The 25,718-nt window shown below is 40.5% G+C and overlaps 1 protein-coding gene across 4 annotated transcripts in view; it reads right to left on the reverse strand.

Annotated features, from left to right (window-relative positions):
- Window positions 1-2,109: 2,109 nt before the first annotated feature.
- Window positions 2,110-25,718, reverse strand: part of TBC1D30 (TBC1 domain family member 30) — a 1,459,252-nt gene continuing 1,435,643 nt past the window's right edge. For all 4 annotated transcript variants that reach the window (XM_044088056.1, XM_044088057.1, XM_044088058.1 and 1 more), the window contains one exon: window positions 2,110-3,190. In XM_044088056.1, coding sequence (XP_043943991.1) covers window positions 2,430-3,190 — 761 coding nt within the window. In that variant the 3' untranslated portion in view covers window positions 2,110-2,429. The remainder of the gene's footprint in view (window positions 3,191-25,718) is intronic.

Consider the following 25,718-nt stretch of genomic DNA (forward strand, 5'->3'; position numbering starts at 1 on the left):
AACAACCTGTATGGTCAGTTCCGATGACAATGGAGCCAAGACTGTAGCTTTTTTAGAAGATTTCGGGACCGAAGAGTCCTTCAGACCCGAACTAGTGGAAGAGGCTGGAGAAGACGGTTTTGGTTGCCCCGGAGCAGAATCAAAATCTGATTGGAAAGCAGCCAATTAATCCCCGCTTCACTAGCTTACGTTTCCTTTCAGCCAAAATTCTAGAGCTGAACCCATGACAGATGGAGAAAACCTCCTGTAAATGGGCCTCACCCAAGCAATACACACATGTAGAGTGGCCATCAGTTATCGACATCTTTTGATTACATTTAGGGCATCTTTTAAACCCTGATTTTGCCTTCTCAGACTTTGTGACAAGAATACAGAAGTCAGCAAGGAAAACAACAAAACCCTGTCAGTAAATGAAACTAAGCCTAACCGGCTACAAGTACTAAAAGGCAGCTTACTGTAACTTCCTAAAGTCTGTTACAAACAGAATAAGCCAAACAGGTTAAGATAAATAACGGAAACAGCCAACAAATGGCTAAGAGCCTAACCGGCTAACAAAAAATTGCAGAAAACTGCAAAAGCCTAACTCGGCTTAGGATAGGGCAAATAAGACAAATGGCTAAACACAGAAGAAAACAGGGGCCAACGCCCAACAACTAGAGAGAGATATAGATCAAAAAAGGATATAAAATCCAAAAACGGATAAACCATCTTAACAACAATTCTATATAAACCCTAGCTAACTAGAACAAAGGTAATTATTCAGAAAATAATAGCACAAAATATTAGACTTATCTCTCCAATGGCCTGAGCTGTAGAGAAACGCATGATCAGTTGCAGCGGCAAACTAGATCTGGTGAATGTAGTGGTGCATTATGGGATAGGGCTTTGGCCTCGAGCTGTTGGAGACCTCGAGCTTTGCAAATTAACCGACTCGGAGCAGAGGATCGGCTCTGAACCCATCAGTAAGAATGAAGGCAAGACTGAACAACTTCACATCTGTAGTCTTGATAAAACAATTATGTAAAAATAAATACTTCCAGAAAAAAATGACTTTCAAATGTTGTGCTCTTTCACTTACCTAAGGCTAGCTTAATCAGCAATTGTGAATAGAACAACCTGCATACTATTTCATTATGTGGAATTCAGAGTCTGGCACAGTGTTCAGCACCACTGTGTATCCACAAAGCAAATAAACTTATCTGGATTAATTTCTGAAAATATGAAATCTAGCATTTGATAAATGATATTCCACTGATTGCAGTGACCACTTCCCAACTACCTGACATGTAACTCTTCATCTCTACTGTGTGTTACACATTGATTCTTCATAGTGGACCCCCTGGAAATTTATTTTATTTTGCATCTCTTTATTGGGGTAGCACACTGATCAAAACTGGCCATTGGCAGGTACTGCTCAACTGAAATGATTCACAAAGAGGAAAAAACGTTAAGTGGAACAGACAAGTTCAGCTTTGAAGTTGGGGTTGGAGGATTACAATTTCTTGTACACTCTTGGGTCTATGTCAGATGATCGAGTTTCTGAAAACTCGATCAAAAAAAAACACCCATACTCCCTGCAAATTATATATACCAACTCTGAGATTGCACTACAGTGAGGAAAAGGGTAAATTTCCCAATCCTCACTGCACTGCAATCTCCATTCAAAAGCTTTGAGTTTTCAAAAACTCAGTCATATGGTCTCAACCGTATGTATTTAGACTTTCTGAAAATTCAATCAACTGACAGGGATCCACTCTCTCTTTTAAAAAAACCCTAGCTTCTGCATCTCTTAATTTTTTTTCTTAACATGTGTATTATGCAGTCACAATGTGGTGATCTCAGCTAATTAGGATATATTTTTTTATTTTCCAATACATAAAATTAGTCATATCACTGCATGTCTACTAAGCACAAAAACTCATGAAATATGCTCTGAAAAAAATGGCTCCCATGTTACTATGAACCCTAACTTCTGAGATGTTTCTGCAAGTGTTGTATGCTGTCAAAATATGATGATCTAAGTTTATCAGGATGTATTTCTTTTTCATCATATGTTGTTCATCACATCACTGTATACCAAGAAAGCTCAGAAACTCATTTCTTTATATCTACATTCAATACTGTTTATTGCCATACCGTAAAATCAAAAATACTTTTTGTATAGTTTTTGTACTAATAAATTAACCTATTATTTTTTTTCCTGAAATGCAGCATATCTTTATTTAATTTACCCCCCAAAAGAAAATAAATTTAACAGTCACTACCCTTTGTAAGAGAGTTGTATATGATCAGTTGCTAGCATGCTCCTTTGGGTTCAAAATACACAACAGTCACTGTTTTTACTTATGAATAAGTTATAAGAAGCATTAAAGAAATAGTGTATTTACTTAGAAATCTTTACACACCTAGTGTGCAATAATTAAACAGCATCATCGTTTTTTGCTTCCACTGTTGCCATCTAAAGAAGTATTAACACTTTTGCTCATCTGGGGAAAGTGCACAGTAGGGGTCCTCTCTGTTGGCCCATACAGTCCCAAGTTTCTGGCAGTAGCTGACTTCTTCAGAGGTTTAACACTGGGGAAGGGGCTGAACACTAGTGATTTTGAAGTGCTGGCTCTGAGGGTTTGACAAAGTGTTCCACTTTCGGAGCTAGATGAATCAGACAAACGTCTTTGGTACTGTTTTGTCATTGGCAAACACTCTATATTTTCATTGTGTTTCAACTCCAATGTTTCTAACCTATGCTGAACTTCAGTTATGATAGCTTGTGTGTCCTTGAAGATAGACTTTGGGGACTGCCCATCTGCTTCCAGAACAGCCCTGTCCTCTGTACCATCCATGACTTCTCCTGGGGTGCGTGTAGGGCTCTGTGTTGATTCTTTTGCCTTACTGTTTCCATCTCTAATAATGTCACACTGCTCTTCAATTAAGCCAACAGTATCCCCATAGCCTAACTGACCCTTTGCTCTCGCTATATTCTTTCGATGAACTCTAATGTGTGTCCGCCATGGTGAATTCAGTTTTGTTTTCAAGTCTTCATGGGGAAATGAGATTTTTGAACCTGTTACATGAACAATGGCATTTCTTGTAGTCTTATTTGTTGACTTCATTCTTTTACCCAGTAAGAGATGGTTAATTACTGGGGTCTGACTAATCTGACATGGTAGAAGGCTGGTGACAGGTCCTTTGTCTGAAAAATAAAAACAAAACAAATAAAATAGTATTAGAGGCAAAAGAAATTAAACAACAGCATACATAACAAATCTTGCCATGTATCCCTCTAAAAATATTGAAGTAATTTCTAACCAGCATCAAAATTTAGAAGTGTTTGGAAATATTGGATGTGGAAAACTTCATTGTAAGCAATCAGAAACAATCTAAAAGTCTGATATCAACTATTATTTAACTATGTGCCAAACCACATAAAAGGAAAATGACACCAAATAACAAACCTAGCTAGGAGAAAGTAAAAAAGCAGGAGTACAGCTATAAATCAAATAGAAATATTAGAAGTACAATGAATGTTGTGTTTTTAAATATTTAGTTTACTCTACACAGTTAAGGAGATTCTGAGCCATCTTCCAACAGAAGTGGGACACCTATGCACTGTACATTCTTTAAGGAGAATATACATGTACTGAATATGGAGAATAAAGCCTTCATGACTGGCTGAGTACTGAAAAGTCAAGGCACTCTGAGATTAGGAATGTAAACCTGATGTTGAGATAACAGAAGTCGGTAAGTATCCATGGCTGTAGGGACTGAGCCAACTCTGTTGCTGGGCAGAAATATCTCAATACCAGAGAGTCTTAACAAGATGAACAGATAGAGCAGAAACAGTCTAACCACTGTCAATATTCTCAAAATGCACTGAAAAGTCACTATGAAATATCACTAACTACTGCCATCACACATACCAATCAACTGTCCCTGCTTTTGTTTCAAGCTTTTGCCTAGTCCTTCTTAAAATCTGCAGTTTTATGATAAATCACTGAGGCTTACGGTTAGACATTCATAGGTTCATAGGCAGGTACTAGGCTATCTGCCCCAGGGCATTTATAGGCCTAGCCAGAGTGTGTCGGCTTTCGTCGCCCCAGTGATTAATTAACTGATCCTCTGTCAAGCAGAGCCAATGAAGTGATCCCAGGGGTGTATTTTCTGTTACCCATCCACTCCGCAAAGTTTCTCTTGAAGAGTGTTAGTGAGGGGCTCTGCCTGATGTAATTTGGAATTTTGTTACAAAGCATGGGGAGTCTCTGTGACAGGAATCTATCCCTCCAGCATGTTCTATTTATTGTTGTGGTGAGGTTTAGTTCACTAGAGTGTGTGGCTCACAGTGACTTGGATTTCTTTAGGTAGAGCATGTCCATCAATTCTGAGTTGGACATGGCTTTGTAAGTCATGCAGAGATCACCTCTGAATAAGCGATATGCCACGGAGTACAGCGGGAGCTTTTTCAGTCGGGCTGCATAGGACACCTGTTTGAGGCCAGTAATCCTCTTGGTGAGGTACTTTTGTGTTCTTTCCAGCTGTTGGAAATGTCTTGTGAGGTACATCCCAAATAGGGCACTGTACTATATGATGGGTCTGAGTGATGAGTAGAGGGGCACTATAACCTCTTTATTTCTAGATGCGAACCCTTTAGTAATTAGATGGGCCACATAGAAGGATTTCCTAACTACTTTGGCAATATGATTGCCAAAGGAGAGATTACTATCTACCTGGGTCCCCAGATCTCTTATTACCTCTTCTGTATTAAGGGGGCTGCCACCTATGCGGTAATTCGTGGGTGTTTTGTTTTTCCCAAATGGGATGACTATGCATTTTTTGGCATTTAGCTTGAGGCCATGACTTTGACACCAGGTGTCTGTCTCAGTAAGGCCCTTTTGGAGGATGTCCGTGTCAGTCAGAGAGTCAATTATGGCTCCCAGTTTGCAGTCATTGGCGAACTTGGATAGCCACAGTCCTCCTGTGTTTGCCTGTACTTCTGAGAAGTATATGCCGAACAGTAGAGGTCCCAGGACCGAGCCTTGCAGGAAACCACTTGTGACTGGTTTAGAGTCTGACCTGGAGCCCGCGATTCTTACCGTGTGAGTTCTGTCTGTAAGCCAGTTGGCAACCCATCTCGTGACGTAGGAGTTTATGTTCAGGCTGGTGAGTTTTCCTGTAATACCCGAGTGAGGAATGGTGTCGAAAGCCTTGGCGAGGTCAAGGTAGGCTGTGTGAACCACCTTTCCCTCGTCTATGGCCTTGGTGACTGTCTCGAAGAAGTCAACCAGGTTTAGTAGGCATGATCTGCCCTTAAATAAGCCGAACTGGGTTGGGTCAAGTGTTTGGAGGTTCCCAATGTCTTTGTTAATGAGTTCCATGATGATGCGCTCCATAGCCTTGCAGACCAGGCTAGTCAGGCTTATGGGGCGATAGTTACCAGGGTCAGTTGTGGTCCCTCCTTTGTGGAGAGGAATAACCGTTGCTGTGCGCCATTCTATGGGCATGTAGCCTGTGGACAGGCTGAAGTTGAACAGCATGTTTAGGTGGGGGGTTAGTTCATTCTGTAGTTCATGCAAGACGCAGCCTGGGACACCATCTGGCCCCATTGATGCTATGTTTTTGGCTTTTGAAAGGGCTGTTTTCACCTGTGCGTCTGTGATTTTTGGAACACTACACTTTTGGTGTGGGCCCTTTTGGAGGTGAAAGGGGGTGAAGTTTGCACTGAATCTATCTGCCAGGATGTTGGCAATATCAGTATGTTCAGTATATTTTGTGCTATTTTGCACTAGATCTGTGCATATCTGCTAGTTGCCACTTAGATTCTTAACATAGCTAAAGAAGGCTTTGTGGTTATCTTTTGAATCCTTGGCTATTTTTCTTTTGAAGTTAGCCATGAATGATTTCAGGAGGGACCTTAGTTTCTTACTGATACTGATCAGGGATGTCTTTCCTTCTTGGGATTTGCTTCTTTTCTGAACTAGTTTCCTCCTCCTATTGTATAGCCTGTTTATTGCAGGGGTCCATCAAACTGGTTTCCTTCTCTTAGAGGAGTGTGTTTGTATCGCCCAATATCAGGGTGTTCGGTAGGACCTGCATGTTTTCCAGTGTCCCCAGAAAGGTGGAGTGGTGGTCCTGGGTCATGGAGGGTGATCTGTAGCAGGCCACAATTTGCATTGCAGATTTGCCTGATGTTAGTTGCACATAAATGATCTCAGAGGTATCATGCTGCGCCACTAACCTGGAGGTGTAGGTATCCTTGATGAATATGGATACACACCCCTCCTTTTGTGTTTCAGTCCGTGTTCTGTGGCCAAAACATGTGGTATGAGTTGTAGCCCAGTAGTGCTGGGGTGCTCGCTGGAGCCTTGAACCAGGTTTCAGTTACTGCACAGATGTCGCCGTTCTCCATACTGAGGAGTGCTTCGAGCACGTGCATTTTGAGATTTTAAACTCCTGGCATTGAGTAGCATAAACCTCAGTTTTTTGTTAATTATGCCGTTTACGGAGGAGGGTTTGACTTTTGAGCCTTGCCTAAAAAAGGCACTATGGGGGCAGCAAGAGCCTTGGCCAGTATTCGAAAGCCTAGGGGTGATAGGTAGTTGCAAGCAGTCTCTTGCGAAGCAACGCGGCTTGTCAAGCATGTCATCCCAGGCTGACAGACACGGGATCCCCTTTGAATGACACCAGAAGCTTAGCCAATTGTTGAAATTGATCATTTTTTTCTTTATACTGAGGTATCATTCTTGGTGAGGGCAGGATGCTACTCAGGGTCAGGGTCATAGCAGCCTAGGCTACATGATCAGCGAGTTCTTCCATGTATCTTTTCATGTAGTCCAGTGAGGTACATCTCAGGTCATTCACACCAACATGAACAATGACAGAGTCATATCTGTACATGTTCTGGAGTGACCTGAGTGCTTGTGTTATGTGGCGGATTCTGGCTCCCGACAGGCAGCTAACAGTAACCTTCTGCTTGTCCAGCCTAGTGAGTGGGAAGTCAGTGTGCCAGTCATGTCAGACATGAGAATGTCATACTATTCTTCAGAAAATGCACGTTGGTATAAACTTATATAAACCCTCATTTCCCAGGTAGTTAACCTTAACTGACCTAATTTCTGTGCTACTCACAAGAGAGACAACTGTGGTCTCTTTCCTAGTTTAAACATGCAATTCAAAGCAGAATGCAAATAAACCGCAGTGTAAATAAAATGAATCACAATATACAAAATATAAGTAGGCAATAAAGCAAGACAAAATACAAATAAATAAATAAATAAATAACCTTTCCCTCACAACAAATTGCGGCAGAGTCTGGGTGGCTCTAATAAGCAGTCACAGCCGCTTTTTTGAGTAGGAAAGCAGTGCACTGATCCTCCTTACTACTGTCTCAAATTTTCTTAAGAAGAACAAAAATGCTGAAATACAGATGCCAAAAGTGACAGATGTCCTGCCAATTTTGTGAGGGAAGATTTACACCCCTAGTAAATATCAGGACTTTAAACTATCTGAATTCCAGAAAAAAAACATCCATATAAGGTATGGTGGATTTTGTACAATGCTGAAAAGTCAACTCAGTGAACATACTGCTACTAGTTCAATGGAAGTGCTGCTACAATCCGCCTCAGACAAAACATTTAGTATACTTTGGTTTCCCTTAAATACTGACTCTTTAATTGAGAAATACCTATTTTTTTACCTGCATGCACCCCTCAAATATTACACTCCCATTCAAAGACGTTATATTTGTCACATGACCAGAGTTGACAGTAACGCCGTTATTAACCATAAAAGGATTCACCTTACTGTGCAACAGTTATTGGGAAATTTTATACTTTTGCATAAGTAATGTTAAAAGGTGGCACACTATGTAAACAGATGGGGATGGAGGTTGTGGCACTGGGGAAGAAGTCCTTAAATGGTCATAAACATATGGCTGCATCACCATCTCCAAAAAAAGAAAAAAAGGACACAATCTGTGCAAAATGAAAAGGGATGTCCGGGAACATGGTGGCTATTCATTACTGCCTAAACAAGCTGTACCCACACAGTCAATATGCACCTTTAATTATGAGGAAATACAAGATAAAGTGGCTTCTTGTAGGCAAGATGCATCTTTTGGTGCCGTTGTAAACCTATGGACAAATACCTGATTAACAGGAGACATGAAGGTGAGGCAGTACACACAAGCAAAACTGCAATAAAGAAACTGTTTCACATTTTGGAGAACAGCTCAGAAGGCAATGAATTCCTCATGGTAATGCACTGCCTACATTGGCAACAAAGGGAGGTGGTTAGTATGGAGTTAGGGCATGGAAGAACTCTTCTACAGCTTGCACCAAGAATGATGCAGGCCAATGATAAGATAATTGATATGAGATGATTGATATGATAATGCCAAGCTGGGATTAGAAGGACAGATCACCCTTTGGGTCCCAGTACAGGGTATAAGCTAGATTCACTCAACTGGTGGTACGGAAACCTTGGTCATGACCAGATTAAATTGATATCCATCATGTTCCTGTTCATCCCTTCTCATATATTGAGCCATGATGAAGGATACCCACCTTCATGGGAATGCTAAAAAATGTAGGTGCACAAAATAGCCTCATGGATGCCTGGACGATGGCCATTTGGAAAGCTCTTGCCCTGATCCCAGGTGAAATTCCTGGGTAAGGGATATAATGTGCATGTCTGATGGGGGGGGTTGATGTTTTTTTTTTCAGATACTGAGATGAAAAACAGCTAGAAAAAAAATCTCTGACAGCAACTATGCCAGGAGGAATTCCAAAGAAACACGATATATTTTGCCACAAAGCTCAATATATGTTTATTCCAAGGAATGCAATGCAGGCATGGCACACTGTGAACAGCAGTACTGCTTTCACAACCTGCTGTGAGTTAAGGTGGAGCCATATGTGAAGATAGGTAAAGCAAGAACATCAGCAAGCATATGCTATGTACACTATGGCATACACATAGTCAGCAAGATGGGTCAGAAAAAAGCATGAAAATAAGTTTCTTGTTTTTATCTTCATCATATACCATAAGAAACAAAAATACTCTGTTTTGTTACCTTTCCCTTCCACAGAAAGGACTGCTTGTTTTCAGTCAAAATAATTGACTACATAGCTACTGAAACACCTTTAGCCTACACTTCTTTAAAAAAAATGCATTTTCTTTTGCTGTAAAGTGGGGAAGGCAGCAGAGAAAAATAATATGTCATGGCTGTGAAAATGAAATAGAAAGGGTTACTGTACAGGGGTGTGGAGTGACTTGGGAGTGTGAACTGCAGATTTAACTGTGTGGGGTGACTTGGGAGTGTGAACTGCAGATTTAACTGGCTCCAGGAGTATTAGTGGGCTGCACTGACTTGTAGTGAAATACATCTGCAGCATAAATTAATCCATTTGCTTGCATCTTTTAATGCATGTGTGCATGGCATTGCTGCAAACTCCATGTCCCTCCACCCCACTGGTTTGCTCCAGTTGCCTACCTTTCTTTTTGAACTTGTTGAACTTCCGGACTTAACCCGTGATCGACTAATTCCTTTTATGAATTTCTGCTGCTTCTTTGTTGCTAGTACTGTTGTTCATCTTTTGTAACCGGAATTTATATATATAATCTATCTATATATCTATTTTTTTTTCTTTTAATTTTTCTTTTATAGAGCTGAACAGTTGAGCTCTAACTGACTGCAGTACAGACCGAACCAAAAAAAAAAGAAATGCAATAAAGTTTTTTTTAATTTAATTGGTGCAACAAGACAAATAGTAGATAGCCTAAGCATTGTGTCGGGGTCACCACTGTCCAATCTTGTCACTGAATTTGCTTCCTTCATTTGTTTGGGTTGAACAGAAGAATTAAGAAAATTTGATAGCTCTCATCTGTTCCTAACTTCCCATAATGATACTGATTTTTGCATTACAGTTTTAGTATGATACTTGTAAAATGTGTGGACTTCTGCAAAATCACTGTGGACTGCAGTTACACATAACGGCAGTCATTTAAAATATATTCTCATGCAAGACCTGTTACTCTAACAGAAGTATTTAAAATCTGTTAAGATACGTGTGTGTCTTTGTATGTGTATACATACACACACATACATATACAAATGTGTGTACAAGCACAGAATGCTGGCCATGCTATGTTTAGAATCACACTGAGGCAGATGAGAGAGCGCGGTGGTATTCAAGAGGGAGGACAGATGTGGGAGATGATGATGAGGTAGATATGGGTGGCAAAAGACAAGAAGGATGAAAGATTACTTCTCAGTGATGTCCTGGTGTTGGATGTTTCTGTGTATGTTTCTACAATGGCGAAAACACTGACAACGTGGGTATTATATATTTCATGACTTAGACCAGTTCTCTTCAATGGATATACAGTTACTACTGCTATGGTAAATGGCTTGCAACTAGGCTGGCATACAAGATAGATTGGAAAGGATGAAATGAGTTATAGCAAAATTGGAGAAATTATGTTTGTAGAAGGCTGGCATACAAGACAGACGATGCAGTGGTTTGCATTGTCGCCTCACAGCAAGAGTTTCTCCGGTTTGGTTCTTGGCTGGGGTGCCTTCTGTATGGAGTCTTCATGTCCTCCCTGCGTTTTTGTGGGTCTCCACCGTGTGCTCCCGTTTCCTCCCATGTTACAAAGACATGCATCTGGAGGATTTCTCCTTGGGCCTTTGCTGAAAACTGGCTCGTTCCAAGTTGGACTTTCCCGGTAAACAAATGTTAAATAAATTAAATAAATGATAAAGAATAGAAAGAGAAATGGGTTATGGCAAAACTGGAGAAATAGTTAATACGCCTGTTGAGATTACATATAGAAGGGTGAAGTAAGGAAATAAAAATTACAAAGAATATACACAGTGAGGGGAGCAGTGCTAGCAACAATAAAATGGTAAGAGATCTCGGTTACCATAAAACAGGATGGGCTGTCAAGAGTCTGAAGGTGATGAAGGGGGACTAGATATGTTGAAGTACATAAAAAAGACCTCACCATGCTGGCCATCTCTTTAGGCAGTTTGTGAGGTACTCATTTAGTGTTGTATGCATTTTGGAAGCCTCCTCTCAACGAAGACATACACACTGCTCAGAAGGCAACCAGTATGGTTCAGGGCATGCACCCAAGGGGTGTATACATAGCATGCGATTGACATGTACATCCTAAGGAAAAGGAGGAGATGATGCATGTAGAAAATATCAAGCTTCAATGAAAGCAACAGCGTCCTGGACAGAATTTTTGAAATAGAAAAAACATGTAAGAAACAAGGGAACAATATCTGAAAATGGGAGTGTGAGGTCATGCTTTAGTTTCATTTTTTTTTCATAAAACAAAACTGACCAAGCTATAAGGGAGATCTGTAGGAACAAATCACTTTTCTTTGTGCATTCAAACAACTTTTATGCAACAGTGGCTGTTCTTGCTTGTTGAAACAGTGTTGCTTTGCTGAACTAATTTGTGAACACTGGTAGTCTTTTATGTAACTAATTTGCATTTAATGTACTGGAGATTAGAGCAGACTAGATTCACAGATATTAGAATGCCACTAAGTCAAATGACCATTTACACCCTGGTAGTACCTTTCAGAATGCTGCATCACATTTCTTCAGGAGGGCCACATCAGTCAATTCCAGAGTAAATATGGATATGCCCATCAAGATATGCAGTTTCTGTGATGAGCTGTGGTTTACAGTGCAGCAGTAAAGTAATTTATTTTCGAAGATATTGTAAACTGTTGTCTTGAAGTTTTTCCAGCCCTTTTTGATACGACTCCTATGATATGCACATTTTCTTAAGAAGTGAGTGAATTAAAATCTTCAGATCAAGAACTGTGACTGAATTATTTTGAATGTGTCAATAAGCAAGCTGTATATGTTACATTTGAAAATGGTTAGGGTGAATCTTAGTCTCCTGACTTTGGTTTTGCTTGTTGGTGTGTGTTTGTGTGTGTGTGTGTGTGTGTGTGTGTGTGTGTGTGTGTGTGTGTGTTGGGGGCGCTCTAGAGCTCTCAGCTGTTGCTTCATATTTCTGATCTACTTCTCATAAAATGTGTTCTCTCTGGTAGATCTTTTGACAACTGCAGTCACTAAAATGAAAGAAATTAGAGCATGGCTCTCACCTTCTTACTTGAGAATCACGGGCAAATCCAGAAATAATCTGGGACAATCAGGGGCACTTTTTTTTTTTAAATAACAGCACTATTAACTTGAGAAGTTGACAAAGTAACAGAATGTGAACTAACATGCATTTTCTTAAGTAAAAGAAGTTAATAAACCCAGTTGTCTTTATTTATAAACCCTAATTATTGTCTTTAATAAGTGTAATCCACCACCTTATCTCCCAAAATTGGCAGTTGTTAGGTGGAATTAGGAAGGACAGAGGAAAATTTTGAACCAAGAATCAAGGATGTCACTGTAAAATGGGGATAGCTGAGAGGCATGCATTTGAGCTACAGACTTAATATCCTCTAGGAAAAGGGTTAATTTGTCACTTGTTCTAGCAAATTCTCAAGTATATAAAACAACCAGGTTTAGCACTTTCATTCCAGTTAGAACTTCATCAGAACAAAGACAATTAATGAAAAACTGTTTAAATATACAAATTAACCAATGGAAACCAAGGTAAAAACACATGGCTATTAAAGTCAAATGATCCATAAAAAACATAAAATTATAAAATTACATATAACTCAAGTTTTAAAATCGGTGCTATGGAGCACCCATCATTCAAACCAGGTGAATATAAAGCATTTAAATGCATCTTCCATCTTAATTCCTGTAATAAAAGATGTTCATCTACAATTTTATCCTGGGTGGGTAACCTTTTTAACTTGTATAACCAGGAACCCAAACTTGTGTGAAGGGTTAACCCTTAGATACCTATACAGGACATTTGTATTTTCTTCTTTCCTAATATCCAAAGAATGTTCATACATACAGTCTCTTAATCTACATGAAGTTTTTCCAACATAATGTGATGGACAATTTTAGCACTGGGCCAGGTATACTACCTGAGAAGAAGTACAATAAAAATGACCTTCAACTTTATAGACTTTCCCTCTAATTTCAAAACTTTCTTACTCAATAATGAACCTACATTGGGAACACTGGCCACATTTGTAAGTTCCCCTTTTGACTGAGGTTTTTTTGTGTCCCCTAAACTCAGTAAGTTGTTTAAAAGATTGATCTTTTCAATATACTATCAATTGTTTTTCCCCAAATTTTTCCAACAGTAAAGGGTCAGAAATAAGTAAAGGCCAGTTCTTAAAAAAGTACTAAACTTATTTCATGACTATCCAAATTATATGTTGTAATGAAATAATGTTTCATACCAGCGGATGCTTGACTATTCTGTGGGGGTGTATTATGTGATGTTAATTGACCCTGTCCCTTATATAAAATGGCAGCAAAAGTACCTTACCTTCTCTTGGTTATTACTTCAACCTTCATCTCTTGTAAAAGTGCTATCGGATACCCCCTGTTTAAAAACATTTCAATTAGTTTTTTTGTTTCTACCAAAAAGGTGTCTATATCAGATACCATCCGAGCTAGTCGACCTAATTGGCCCTTGACCACTGATCTTTTTTGGTACTGGGATGCCAACTCGAATAATGTAGGTAGCTGTTTGAGAATGTAGGCTTACTATAAATATTAGATACATAAGATATTTGTACATTTTTACTAATACACCCATCTAAAAAGGAAATATTATTCTGGTCATAATTTTGGGTAAAGTTTAGAAACTCTACAGTATTACTGATATAAGACAAACATTCATGGAGTTTCTCCTCTGTCTGAATCCCTAAAATAAAGATTTCATCCAAAAAACATATGTAAAGTGACCAGCAACTTGTGTATGCACTACTGAAAATAAATTTGTCCTCCCATTTGGACAAGACAAAGTTAGCAAAGGAGGGGGCACATGCTGCCCTCCATTGATGCACCTGTCAGTTGCCTGAAAAATTGTCCCTCAAAATACAAGAAAATGTTTTTCAATACGGCCTCCATAAGTTTTTCTAATGTATATACTCTACTGGCACTAATTGAGATGGTCTTTAGGAGTTGGTTCTCAAACCAACTAAGTCCTGTATCATGAGGGATAGTGTAAATAGGTTGGATACATCTATAGTTACAAAATAGCAATCCAATTCAAACTCCACAGAACTTAATAAACTTAAAAAATGCCAGGAATCCTTGCATATCTGTTCTATTTTATCAACATAAGGCTTCACTATAGCATCCAAAAAATTGGCAATAAAATACGTTTTTGAACGTTTTGCATCAGCAATAGGTCTAAATGGTGGATGGTAAACATTTTTGTGCAATTTAGGTATACCAAAAATATTGGCTACCATAGGCCTATCATTGACCATATACTCATATTCAGACTTTGAAATGGACCCCTCCATCCACAAGTCAAACAATGCATCAATTTTGGCATACGCTATGTTTATCTCGTTAACTGAAGAAGCTTGATAATCGCTAAATAACAGTTCATTCATTGCTGAAACAATCAATTTTGTTCATAATAGCTAGCTCCCCCCCCCCCTTGTCTGGCTTCATAATTCTTATGTTTGAATCAGCAGTAACCTCATTTAACAGATAATTTTCTGAAGTAGTTAAATTAGAAACAGGATATCTACATTTGTTTTCACAAGCATTGCTAATTTGCAATTCACAAACACATTCAAAATTAAGTAGACTTTGCTGTAGAGGGGAGTTAAACACGGTTGACCAATGAGCAAGAGTATTGTTCTGAATTGTATTAGTGTCAAACCACAATGTTAAATTTAGCTTTTGAACAAACAATTTTAAATCAACAACAGCAGAAGAAATATGCACCCATCTCATGGCTGAAGCCCTTGGAGAGAACGTTCACATGGGCAGATGTAAAATTAGATGTAGAAAAGTTAAATATTTTGAAATTGTTTTTAGTATTAGTAATGATTTTTAGTCCATGTTCAACAGTACTTGTTGGTAACTGAGCTGGCTCTATCTCCATTGCTGCTGCTTGTACTGTGGAAATTTGTTGATATATTTCTTGGGTCCCGCTCCCTGTTGATGATATCTCTGTGGTGATGTAAAAGCTGGGACGCTGTTCGTCCACCATTGATGATCCTGGATTTGCTCCAATCTCAACGCGGGCCCTTCTAAAGGGGCAGAACCATCAGGGGAAGAAGAATTTATCATTTCCTGTGATGTAGTGTATTTGGAAGGCCTCTGATTGGAGGACTGAGTATCATTGCCATGGTGACCAAGCGGATTTGGATAAACCCATCCATCTGCAAATTCTTTTAAGTATCTCTTCAGTTTTGTAGTCTTATGCTACAACATACGATTGCAAACAGCTTCTATTTTATCAAAAGTATTATGATAATTCATTTTGTAATTAGGGAACAATAAGTAATTTTGGATAGAAGCATTTAAAACATCCAATTCACTAGATATTCTATCCAATTCAATGGTGTTGTATTTAATAAGCAGTTGTAAAATGTCCAACCCAGTTTTATTATACAGATTATGTAACTCACCAAAAGTTCTGGTTTATCTGCCACTCTATTCGGGTAGCGCCAAATGTGAAAACCTCTTGTTATGATTCGAGAATCAGTATTTTTCTTCAAGTATACATTTTCAAGTTGAAGAGGTTTGTATTTCTGCAATTTAGTTTCAAAAAATCTTAACTAAATGGCAAGAGTAAGAGCAAGTTGCAACCTGTTACCTACTGTTGAATGTCCTTCAATGTTGATAATAAAACTGCTGTTTTTCCATTCAGTAAACTAGGTTTTAGCCACAAAAGGAGGTCCTCTTGAAACTGTCGATGGAGTACTTCTATGTAGAGTGTTCGAAACGTCATTGCCAGTGCAACGTCGGTTTCCATCAGTAGTATGACCACAACAGTGGGTCGATTGATTCATTTGTTGGATAGGTTGAGTCAAATCCCCCATTGTAACAGGATTATCCACAGCAGCAGTAGGGTCTTCCAGGAACACACAAAAGACCAATAGTAATCCAAAAGACAAACTAATAACCAGTATAGAACAATGGAAGAACCACAAGCTGCTCCAAAAACTTTTTATTCGTAGGTAACAACCAGGTTTAGCGCTTTTGTTCCAGTTAGAACTTCATCAGAACAAACACAATTAATGAAAAACAGTTTAAATATACAAATTAACCAATGGAAACCAAGGTAAAAACACATGACTATTAAAGTCAAATGATCCATAAAATTATAAAATTACATACAACTCAAGTTTTAAAACCGGTGCTGTTGAGGATTTTTACATATAGGGCAGTGCTGTCTGAAGGTGCTAGCATATGATTACTATGATCTGTGTGCATGGGAGGTTCTCTTTCCAGCCCTTTTCAATGGGAGAAGGCAGACAGGCCAGCTTTCTTTACAGAGCTCACTGGAAAAAAGATCCAGCAGTATGTGTGCATGTTGGGGGGGGGGGGGGGGGCAGAAGGATGAGTGAGCTAGCTAAAAAATGCAGCTCGGGAAAAGCTGTTCATAAAAAGATCTCAAATAACAGAAAAAAAATCTGTCACCTTGACAGATGGTAATATGGACTTGGTCTCTATTTTAACATACATTTAGGATCCAAACTCTACAGACTACTCCAACTCCACACATTTTCTCCCCTTGCAGTTAGACTTCATGAAGAAACCTCCTCATGCAATCTGGGGCACTACTCAAGCCGCACCAACTCATTATCTTTAGAACCAAACTGCACATGCTTTCTTACTCTCAGCCACCCGCTCTTTGACAAAGTTTCCTCACTGATGTTAAATCAAATTCAGAATGCAGCTCAAAAAGCACTTCTTTATCCAAGACAAATGCTCCTACTTCAACACAGAACATTATCACCTATCCTATCTCCTTTTTCAGTCTTTTCTCCTTCTCAAAATTTATTGAAGATTGACCCACTTTGGAAACTAATGTATACATTGTGCATTACACTATGCTTGTTCATTAGAATGTATACACAGTTTTTTTTCTGTGTAATTAGTCTGAACTACTCTGTTACTGCTTACACTTCTGTATTTTTTATTGTGGAATTTGCATACAAATGGGCATTTTGCCATTTGTTTGACTAGGCAGAATGTATATATTTATCCTTATGCCTATTTATCAAAAATAATGCACTTGGTGGTAGTCAAAAGGTATAACCTACTTATTTCCATAGTCTGTCTGGACACAAGTTTAATTTTTACAAAATTATTTTTTTAAACTATTGCTGGGGATGGTGTACTTCTTCAGTTTGTAGAAGCATCAGGTTTTGGGTGGGGGGGACATTTTATTTTGTTTATTGTTTTTGTGTTTCAGCTTTGAGTGGTAGAAGACTTTTTACTGTAAATAGTTCTGGCTAACTTCCATTTATACTGGAAAGGAGCTACTTGCTGCAAATGACTTAGACTGATTTAGACTGTTAAGTAAACCAAAACTAAAGTGCCACACAGCTGCATCCTGTAAACAAAGGAAAACAAAATCTACAGATGAACTGTGATGTGTGATATTTGGCATAAGAAGATCACTCAGGGACTGCCTACCTTGATAAAGGTACAGAAGCTTTTTGTATTGCTGCTACTTAACGTTAGTGCAGCCTTCTTGCATGTGGAGTGCTGAAAGACTATGCTATTATTTAGAGGTGGCAACATGGATGACTGGATGGAGCAGGAGGGATGATTGTGCTAGGGGTTGGGGTGGGTGCAACAGTACCAGACCACAGTACAACATTTATAGTAGTACTCTAGCAGTAAAGACTGACAAGTATCAGACCTTCTGGAAGTGACAAATCACTGCACCATACATGCATGCACACAGTGCAGTGGGCTCATTAGATATAAGCAAATGGCTACCAATCAGATTGTGAGGAGACAGCATAATCGCATTCTATTTCTCACGATTCTTTGTATATGGAAGCACAGACTTTGGTGCCTGAAAGAATAATTCTGTAAAGGTACAACTTGAAAAGTACCATATTTAAGATACTGCTGTAACTAAGGCATAGACTTCAGCTGCTTGCAATACCGCTGACACAAACTATCTGAATGTTAGTGAAGCATCTACCATCACACAGCAATGAAACTGTGCTGCATGACAAAAGGACACAGAAGCAGTAAAGATACTGCCTCGACAATTTTAAGATGCCAGTCAGTTTTGTGAGTGTAGAATGGACAGCTGGTTGAAACTTAACACATGCAGACATTGGTTACTGCATAAGGAATCTCCTATCACCCCCTCAGGTACAGTGAGCTGACAGAGTAGACTCCTGTAAGTTTTACTTATCAAATCAATAGCATGGCTATGGTGATAAGGATGATGACAAAGCCATAGCTGCATCACTTTGCGCTCTATCCACTTTAGAGATTGTCACTTGATACATTTTTTTCTTTTCTGCAGGATACATAGTGCAACTAATGGAGAAGTTTCACTGTGCAAAGGCTTCATTTGAAGATGTCAGCAAGCTTTGTGGTGGAGCATAATGTCTCATTACAGATTTGGGGAAGACAACAAACAGCAAAGCAGTACAAGATTTAGATCTGCAACATGAACCAAGGGTGTATACAGTAAAATTAGACGCAGAAAATCAGAAAAGGGCTGGACAAATATTATTCCACCAATATCATTATATCACTGATGCTCATTTTCCTAGTACTGCAGTACTTGAAAAAGAAAAACTCCATGAAAACTCCTTGCACATGTTATAATTTAGATCAATACTTTCAGAAGCATGAAGAGTAAGAGGGGAAGTATGCTGCAAAATACTTACCACGGAAAAGTAAACATTCACTGCATATGGTGCTACAGTCATTATTATAAAGAGTTTAAGTACTGACAAAATTTGATAAACCTAATATACTGCTCTGCTGACTTAGGATGGGGTTATCCTTTACAGCCTGGTGCACAGATATGTTGCACCATGCATACTTTTAATATATGTAGTCATCTGCAAACATAGGTAGTAGTATGCAAATATTATGCCTCTAGACTCCTGAACCACCATCTTACACTACTTGTATCACAGTGAGTGCGTAAAAAGCATTTTTTGATGTAAAAAAGAACTTATGACTTACCATAACATTACATTTGTGTTGTCTATCTTCATCTATTCTTGACTTGTAGGTAAGGTTCCGATCTTCGGAATCGATCTGGCCGATATACAGCTCGCATCAGCCAAAAAAATCTCTCAAGCTGCTAGTCTACCTACAATGCCCCTCTCAACATTATGTCAGATCGAGTTTGCAAGCTTACAGGAGAAGATACCCTAACTCAAGCCAGAAGCCATGTCCAAGGTGTATCCTAACAAGGAAACCCAGGATAGAATATTGCTCCACCAGAACTCTAAAGGAGGGGGCAGGTGAGGTGGGACACAAGAATAGTTGAAGATCGACAACACAGATGGAATTGCTATGGTAACTTCTTTACCTGATGTTGTCAATCTTCATCATTCTTGACTTGTGGGACAGAGTCCCCAGCTACCTTAGATCCTGGGTGGCCCTATGGAAGAACATTCCTGAGAACCATAAAACCAAAGGAGGCTCTCCCCCTGGAGACCATATCCAATTTATAATGAGTAATAAATGTATGTGGAGTAGCCCATGTTGTAGCTGCTCAGATTTCTGACATGGAAGCTTTAGAATGAAAAACAGCTGAAGTCACCCTACATTTGGTAGAATGTGCCTTCACCAGCATAGGGAGTCTTAGATTCTCTTTTGTGTAAATAAAAAAAATGCAATCCCTTAACCATCTTGACAGAGTAACCTTATAAACAGGTTTGCTCAATGTTGTGCTTGCAAAAGATACAAATAATTGCTCTGATTGTCTAAATTGCTTAGTTCTGTCCAGATAAAAATGTAACTGCCTGTGCACATCCAAAAGGTGCAAGGAGCATTTGCCTTTATTAGAAAAATTTGGGAAGAATACAGGCAAGTCTATAGATTGACTGATACCGGCCTCTGAAATCACCTTAGGAAGAAAGGATGGTCTTGTTCTGAGTGACACTTTGTCTTTATGTAACACTAGATAAGGGGCTTTAGAACATATAACCCCCTGTAATTCAGAGATTTGTCTCACCGAGGTGACAGATATAAGACGTAATGTTTTCCAAGAAAGAAACTTTAAGTCACAGGTAGCTGCAGGTTCAAACAGAGATAATGTAAGAGACTGCAATACAAAAGTCAAGTCCCATGGTGGCAGAGGATCCTTGAATAGGGGCTTTAAATGAATGGGGCTCTTAAAAAAAAAAACTTACAAAGCCTGTGGGAGATTAAGGGCTGATCACAGATACTGTTATGGAAATTTGAAATAGCTGATAAGATAACCTTAATTGTGGAAGCAGAAGCTCCTTTACCAAAGATAGTAGCTAGAAACTCTAGAACTTTTTCTACTGGAGCTGAAAGAATCCAGACCATTATCACAAGCTCAGATGGAAAATCTCTTCCATTCACTACAGTAGAGATTCCTGGTGGATGGTTTCTGGTATGCCAACAGAATGTGTTTTACAGAAGATGGAATGTCATTATGCTTGGCGACTAACGGAATTGGAGAAACCAAACTAGTCCCTGAGGATGGGACAGAAGGTCCAGAACAGGGTCCAAAATCTACGGCGGTGAAGTAGATGAGGCCAAAGGAAGGGGAACCATATTTGTCAAGGTGAGTAACTTGCAATGAGGATCATTTTGCTTCTCAACTGAGCTGCTTTCTTGAGGAAAAGAGAGATCAGAAGGAAGGGGGGGAGGGAAAAAAAGAGATCTGGGGCTAATTGAGGAGAAGAGCATCTCTGGGGGACTCCCCCTTAGGGAGAATTAGGGCAAAGTAGCTTCTGCACTTATTGTTCAGGGGTGAAGCAAGGCTGGCCCCAGTGAAGAAAGTTCTTCTTCATTACTCTGGAGTTTAGAGACCACTCGTGAGGCATGATGATGCATCTGCTCAGTTTGCCTGAAATCACATTTGAACTCCCCGGGATATGCATTGCTATCAGAAAGCGGTTGGAAGTTATGGCCCATTGCCACACTCGAAGGGCTTTTCGACACTATGGGTAGGACTTGGTTCCCCCCTGTTTGTTGATGTACCACACTACGGACATGTTGTCTGACTGAATAGCTATCATTCCTTGAAGTACGGCAGAATGAAATGCTTGAAATGCTAGAAGCACTGCCATCAGCTCCAGAACACTGACATGCAGATTGGCCTTGGAGGGGGACTAAGTGCCTTGGATTGTCTTCCCCAGATAATGCCCCCCCATCTGGGAAGCATCCATGATCACTATGGCCTTGGGCTGAGCAGGGACAAAGGGACGGCCTAGGAGAATCCCTTTGGACTGCATCCACCAGGATAGGTCGTTTTTGCATCAGCTGGATAAGAAAACTAGGTTTATTCATGGGATGGGTTAGAATAGACCATTAGTTCGCAAGCAGCCAATGAAGAAGTCTCATGTGAAACCTTGCCAGTGGGACTAACGTGATAGCTGCTGCCATGGAGCCCAATGCTTGCAGAATTGTTGAGCCGGTATTTTGCTTGAACGAAGGATAGGGTGAACCTGTGATTGTATTTTCTGCAACCTGTGGTGCAGACACGATGCCACACAAGACAGTGTGTTAAGACAAGCTCCAATGAATTCCATATCCTGAGAAGGGGTTAGTTGAGACTTCACAAGATTGACCATGATGGCCAACTGTTGAGATGGCTCCAGAATGAAATCTGTTGTTTGGAGAAGTAGATGCCTGGTGGAAGCTGTGGAGGAGCCAGTTGTCTAGGTAAGGAAACACTCGAAATCCATGCAGCCTCGATGTGCTGTGACTGCTGCCATGCATTTGGTGAAAACCCTGGGGGCTGTGGTGAGACCAAAGGGCAGCACTCTGAATTGGTAATGACTGGCTAGCCGAAGTGGAGAAACTTTCTTAAGTGTTTGTCCATCTTTATGTGGTAATATGTGTCTTGAAAGTCGATACTGCACATCCAATCATCTTCCTCTAAGAAGGGAAGTATTGAGTGAATTACGACCACTGTTGGACCAATTTGTTTAGAATGCTGAGGTCCAAAATTGGTCTCCAGTCCCCTGTCTTCTTTGGCAATAAAAGAATCTTGAGTAAAATCTGGATCCTAATTGGTCTGGTGGGACCTTCTTGGATGACTCTTTTTCTAGCAGCTTTTGTATTTCTAATGCTGCTTGATCCCTCTGACTGGGTAGAACATCAGGGAGTCTTGCTCAGGTTCTCGGGCAAAGAGTGAAAAGGACCAAATAACCTTTGGAAATAATCCTTAGCACCCAGGTATTGGTAAGTTATGCATCGCCAGGTGGTTGGGTGCAAGGAGAATCTTCCTCCAACTGCCTCCAGAGGCAAGTAATCGGGCCCCCTTAAGGAACCCTGTCAGGGTTGACCAGAGAAGGACTTCCTGGAACCCTGATTCTGTGCACCACTCCTGCCCCTGGCATGGAGTCTTCCAATGCAACTCCCCCCTCTGCCCCAAGGGGAGTCCATACCACATGTGTCCTGGAAAGGCTACTGGGACTTCTTGAACTACATTTTGCCACTCATTTGATTCCTGGAATAGAATCATTGAGGTGTGGAAAAAAAGTAAGCCCACAGCAGAGTTTTTCCATCCTTTTCACACCTGGACTGAGTTTCCTTAACTTTAGGCCCAAACAATCAGGATCCATCAAAGGGAGCATTGATGAAGGAAGACTTGAATGGTTCCCCAAACTCGCACAGGCACAACCAAGCATGCCATCAAATAGCAACACCTGAACCTGGTGACCTGGTCACCCCTTCGGCTGCATGTGCAATGAGCCTCATGGAAGAATTTGAAATAAACTCCAGGGTAGCTAACTGGGAGGCCACCTTTTCTTGGACTTCCTCACCCACTGCTCCCACCAGAGCACCTTGACCGGATCCCTCTGAAGTCTAGTAAAGTGTGCCAAAATGTTCAAGAACCTGATATTGAAGGTCGATGATGCATAGATCTGCCTCCCAAAATCTGTCCATCGCCCTGGGCTCATGGGTTAGGAGGATGTACAGTAGAACTTTCCTCAGCTAGTTCTTTCTTGGTGGCAGCCACTGCCACCATGGCATCAACTACTAAGCCCTTTGCCCAAAGTGGATGGTCCTCAAGAGCGGAAAGTCTTTTGTCAGGTCTCTGGGAGATGGGTTCTACAGAGTCAGGAGCCTTCCAAGCCCACTGAGTGATCAATTTAATTAGATTGGCAGTGGGCAGGGTCACCCAGGAGGTAGATGGGCAAGCACTAAAGGCCTGCAAGTACACAGATTCCTTAGAGGAAGGGTCTGTGGGCTTTTAATCATCCCATGTGTTTTAGGAACTCAAGAATGTCTCTGAAGGAGATGTCTCCCAGGGGTGACCATGAGGAACCTTCCCCCTCATCAAAATATGTGTCTTCCATGATGGATTATTTGGGATAATCAAGGTGCTTCCTCTTACATGATCTCTTCAGAGGTGGCTCTTCAGTGGGAGCATCTGAAAAGGACTTGGGAGAGGGTACGCCCTTAGCAGGTAAGTCTTGCAATTTTGAAGGTTGCTGTCCAGGGATCGAGGTTGGTTGTAGAATCGATAATCCTGGGGTCAAAGGACTCTGGTAACACAGGATCCATCTGAGATGAGGCAATGGCCAAGGCTCTTTCCATGGCTTGAAAGGCAGGACCCCCCTGAGGAGGGATGGGTGCCCAGAACCAAGACAGACAAACTCGGAATCGGGGTCACCCCCCACCCTGACAGACCCAGAGGACAGGTCCTTTGTTGGAGCAGCCCAAAGAGGCAAAGCCAGCTCCATAGAAAAAAATGGAGCCAACTCGAACTCCTTGGGCCCAATGTCAAAGACATGGTGAAGGCAATGAAGGCATCAGAGCCATACTTGGCTGTGACACCCATGCACTAGCCCAGCAATCAAGGAGCCTCAATCCTCACCACTAACACCAGTGAGGAGCATCCACATAAGGGAGGATAATAAATACACACACAGTAAAGTACAATTTCCCTTAAGAGCACACAGAGATCACAGTCAATCTGGGGCTGGTTTCTCCCTTTCTCACCAGATCCCCAATAGTACTCCCACTTGCACAGCTATAGGGTCCAGATCTCAGCCTAGTGGCGAAGCTAAAACCTCCAGCACCCTCTCGGTCCAACCAGTGCTTTGTATCCCTGCCCAAGTAGCTGACACACACACACACTTTGAGATAAGAGTTATATACAACCACACAGACACTCCTGGGGAAGATTGGCACAAGTTCTCCAGCTGTGCCCCTTTTACCCAGACTATACGGTAGAAATCACTGCCATCACCCCAATAACATTTATCAGCTACAAAAAGGCCCTTATGAAAGGGTGTCCAATTATACAGTGCAATATTATTATCCAAATGGTAAGTGCAACTGAACAGTCAAGGCTTATTTGGAGTGGCTTTGTACAATATGACAAAATACATGCAATATACTCTTAGAGCTTAAATTATCTCTACACAAAACAGCCACAGTTGAAAGGTTTAAAATATTTAATAAATAATAAAAACACAAGACAATACTTACTACACAGTGCTAGTCAAGAGTTCAGAGATCACAGAGAAATACTTAAAATAATACAGTAGAAACATTCTGACATCAACACAGAAAAAAAATGAATCTAATCTTCCTAGTTCCTAGCTATATCTAAGAGAAAACACAGTTCTAAAATAAGCTTACATATAAAACACAGGCAGAGTGCTGGCGAGTTGGATGTTCTCAAGACAAATGCTAATTGCCCTCATTCTTTCTGTCCTTAAATTGATAACACAGTACCTCTGATTCATTTCAGATTACACCATTTCTTTCTGGTTCCCAGGCTAACAGAAACTCAGAGGTTAATAGCCCTTTAGATCTTGCAGGTGGTCAAGACGCCAGAGCAATAAAAAATATATACATGTAAATTCTAGCCATTAACTCTGGCCTCAAAACAATAGGCAGAACTGCCTCCCTCTAGACATCTCGCCTCAGAGTTTTAGATCAAAGAATTTCACAATGCTTGACTTATCAGCTTTCTTACAGCAGAGTGCACTGTTGTTACATTTTTTTTTTGCAGTTCAACATCCAATACAGTCTTTTCACATTTAAGAGAACAAGCCTGTGGCTTGTATTAATATTTACAAATGGCAGAATTATCTACAAAAGTTTATCTAGCTAGGCTGGCACCGACGTCTAAGACAAAAAGTTGTTGGTGCCGAAGTTATTGGAACCTGTGAAGTTGGAGTTGAAAGCTCTAAAGCCTGTGAAGAGGTCAGAGGAGGAGAAGAAGAAGCGGTCATAGGGGAGAAACCCCCTACACCAGAAGGGAGAGGAGGCTGAGAAGATGAGGGAAAACCCTGTGACTGTCAGGATCTGATCCACCAACCTTACTATATCAACTTCTGAGAGAAATCTGGTGGAGCAAAAAGACAATCCAGAAGGAGACTTGGGTCTCTCTAGAAGGGGGCTAGGGAGTTGTCCAACGGAGGGGCCAATGCAGGGGGGAAGAAATGGTCCTGGGCTAAGCAGAAATATCAGACTTTGGCACCCTCTGTGGGGCCATGGGAGATATCTGCGCTGACACAGCAGTAGTGACACTTGGTGCTGGTGTCGGAACCGTGACCAAAGTAGAAGCGGTAGGAGTCATAGTTTGAACGGTCGTCGTGGTTGGTGTTGAAGGCACCGGTAAGGGTAATGGTGCCAAAGATTCAGACCATTCCGAAAACT

Source organism: Protopterus annectens, chromosome 11.part0 (genome assembly GCF_019279795.1).
Source record: "Protopterus annectens isolate FY-2018-M chromosome 11.part0, PAN1.0, whole genome shotgun sequence".
Taxonomy (NCBI): Eukaryota; Metazoa; Chordata; order Ceratodontiformes; family Protopteridae; genus Protopterus; species Protopterus annectens.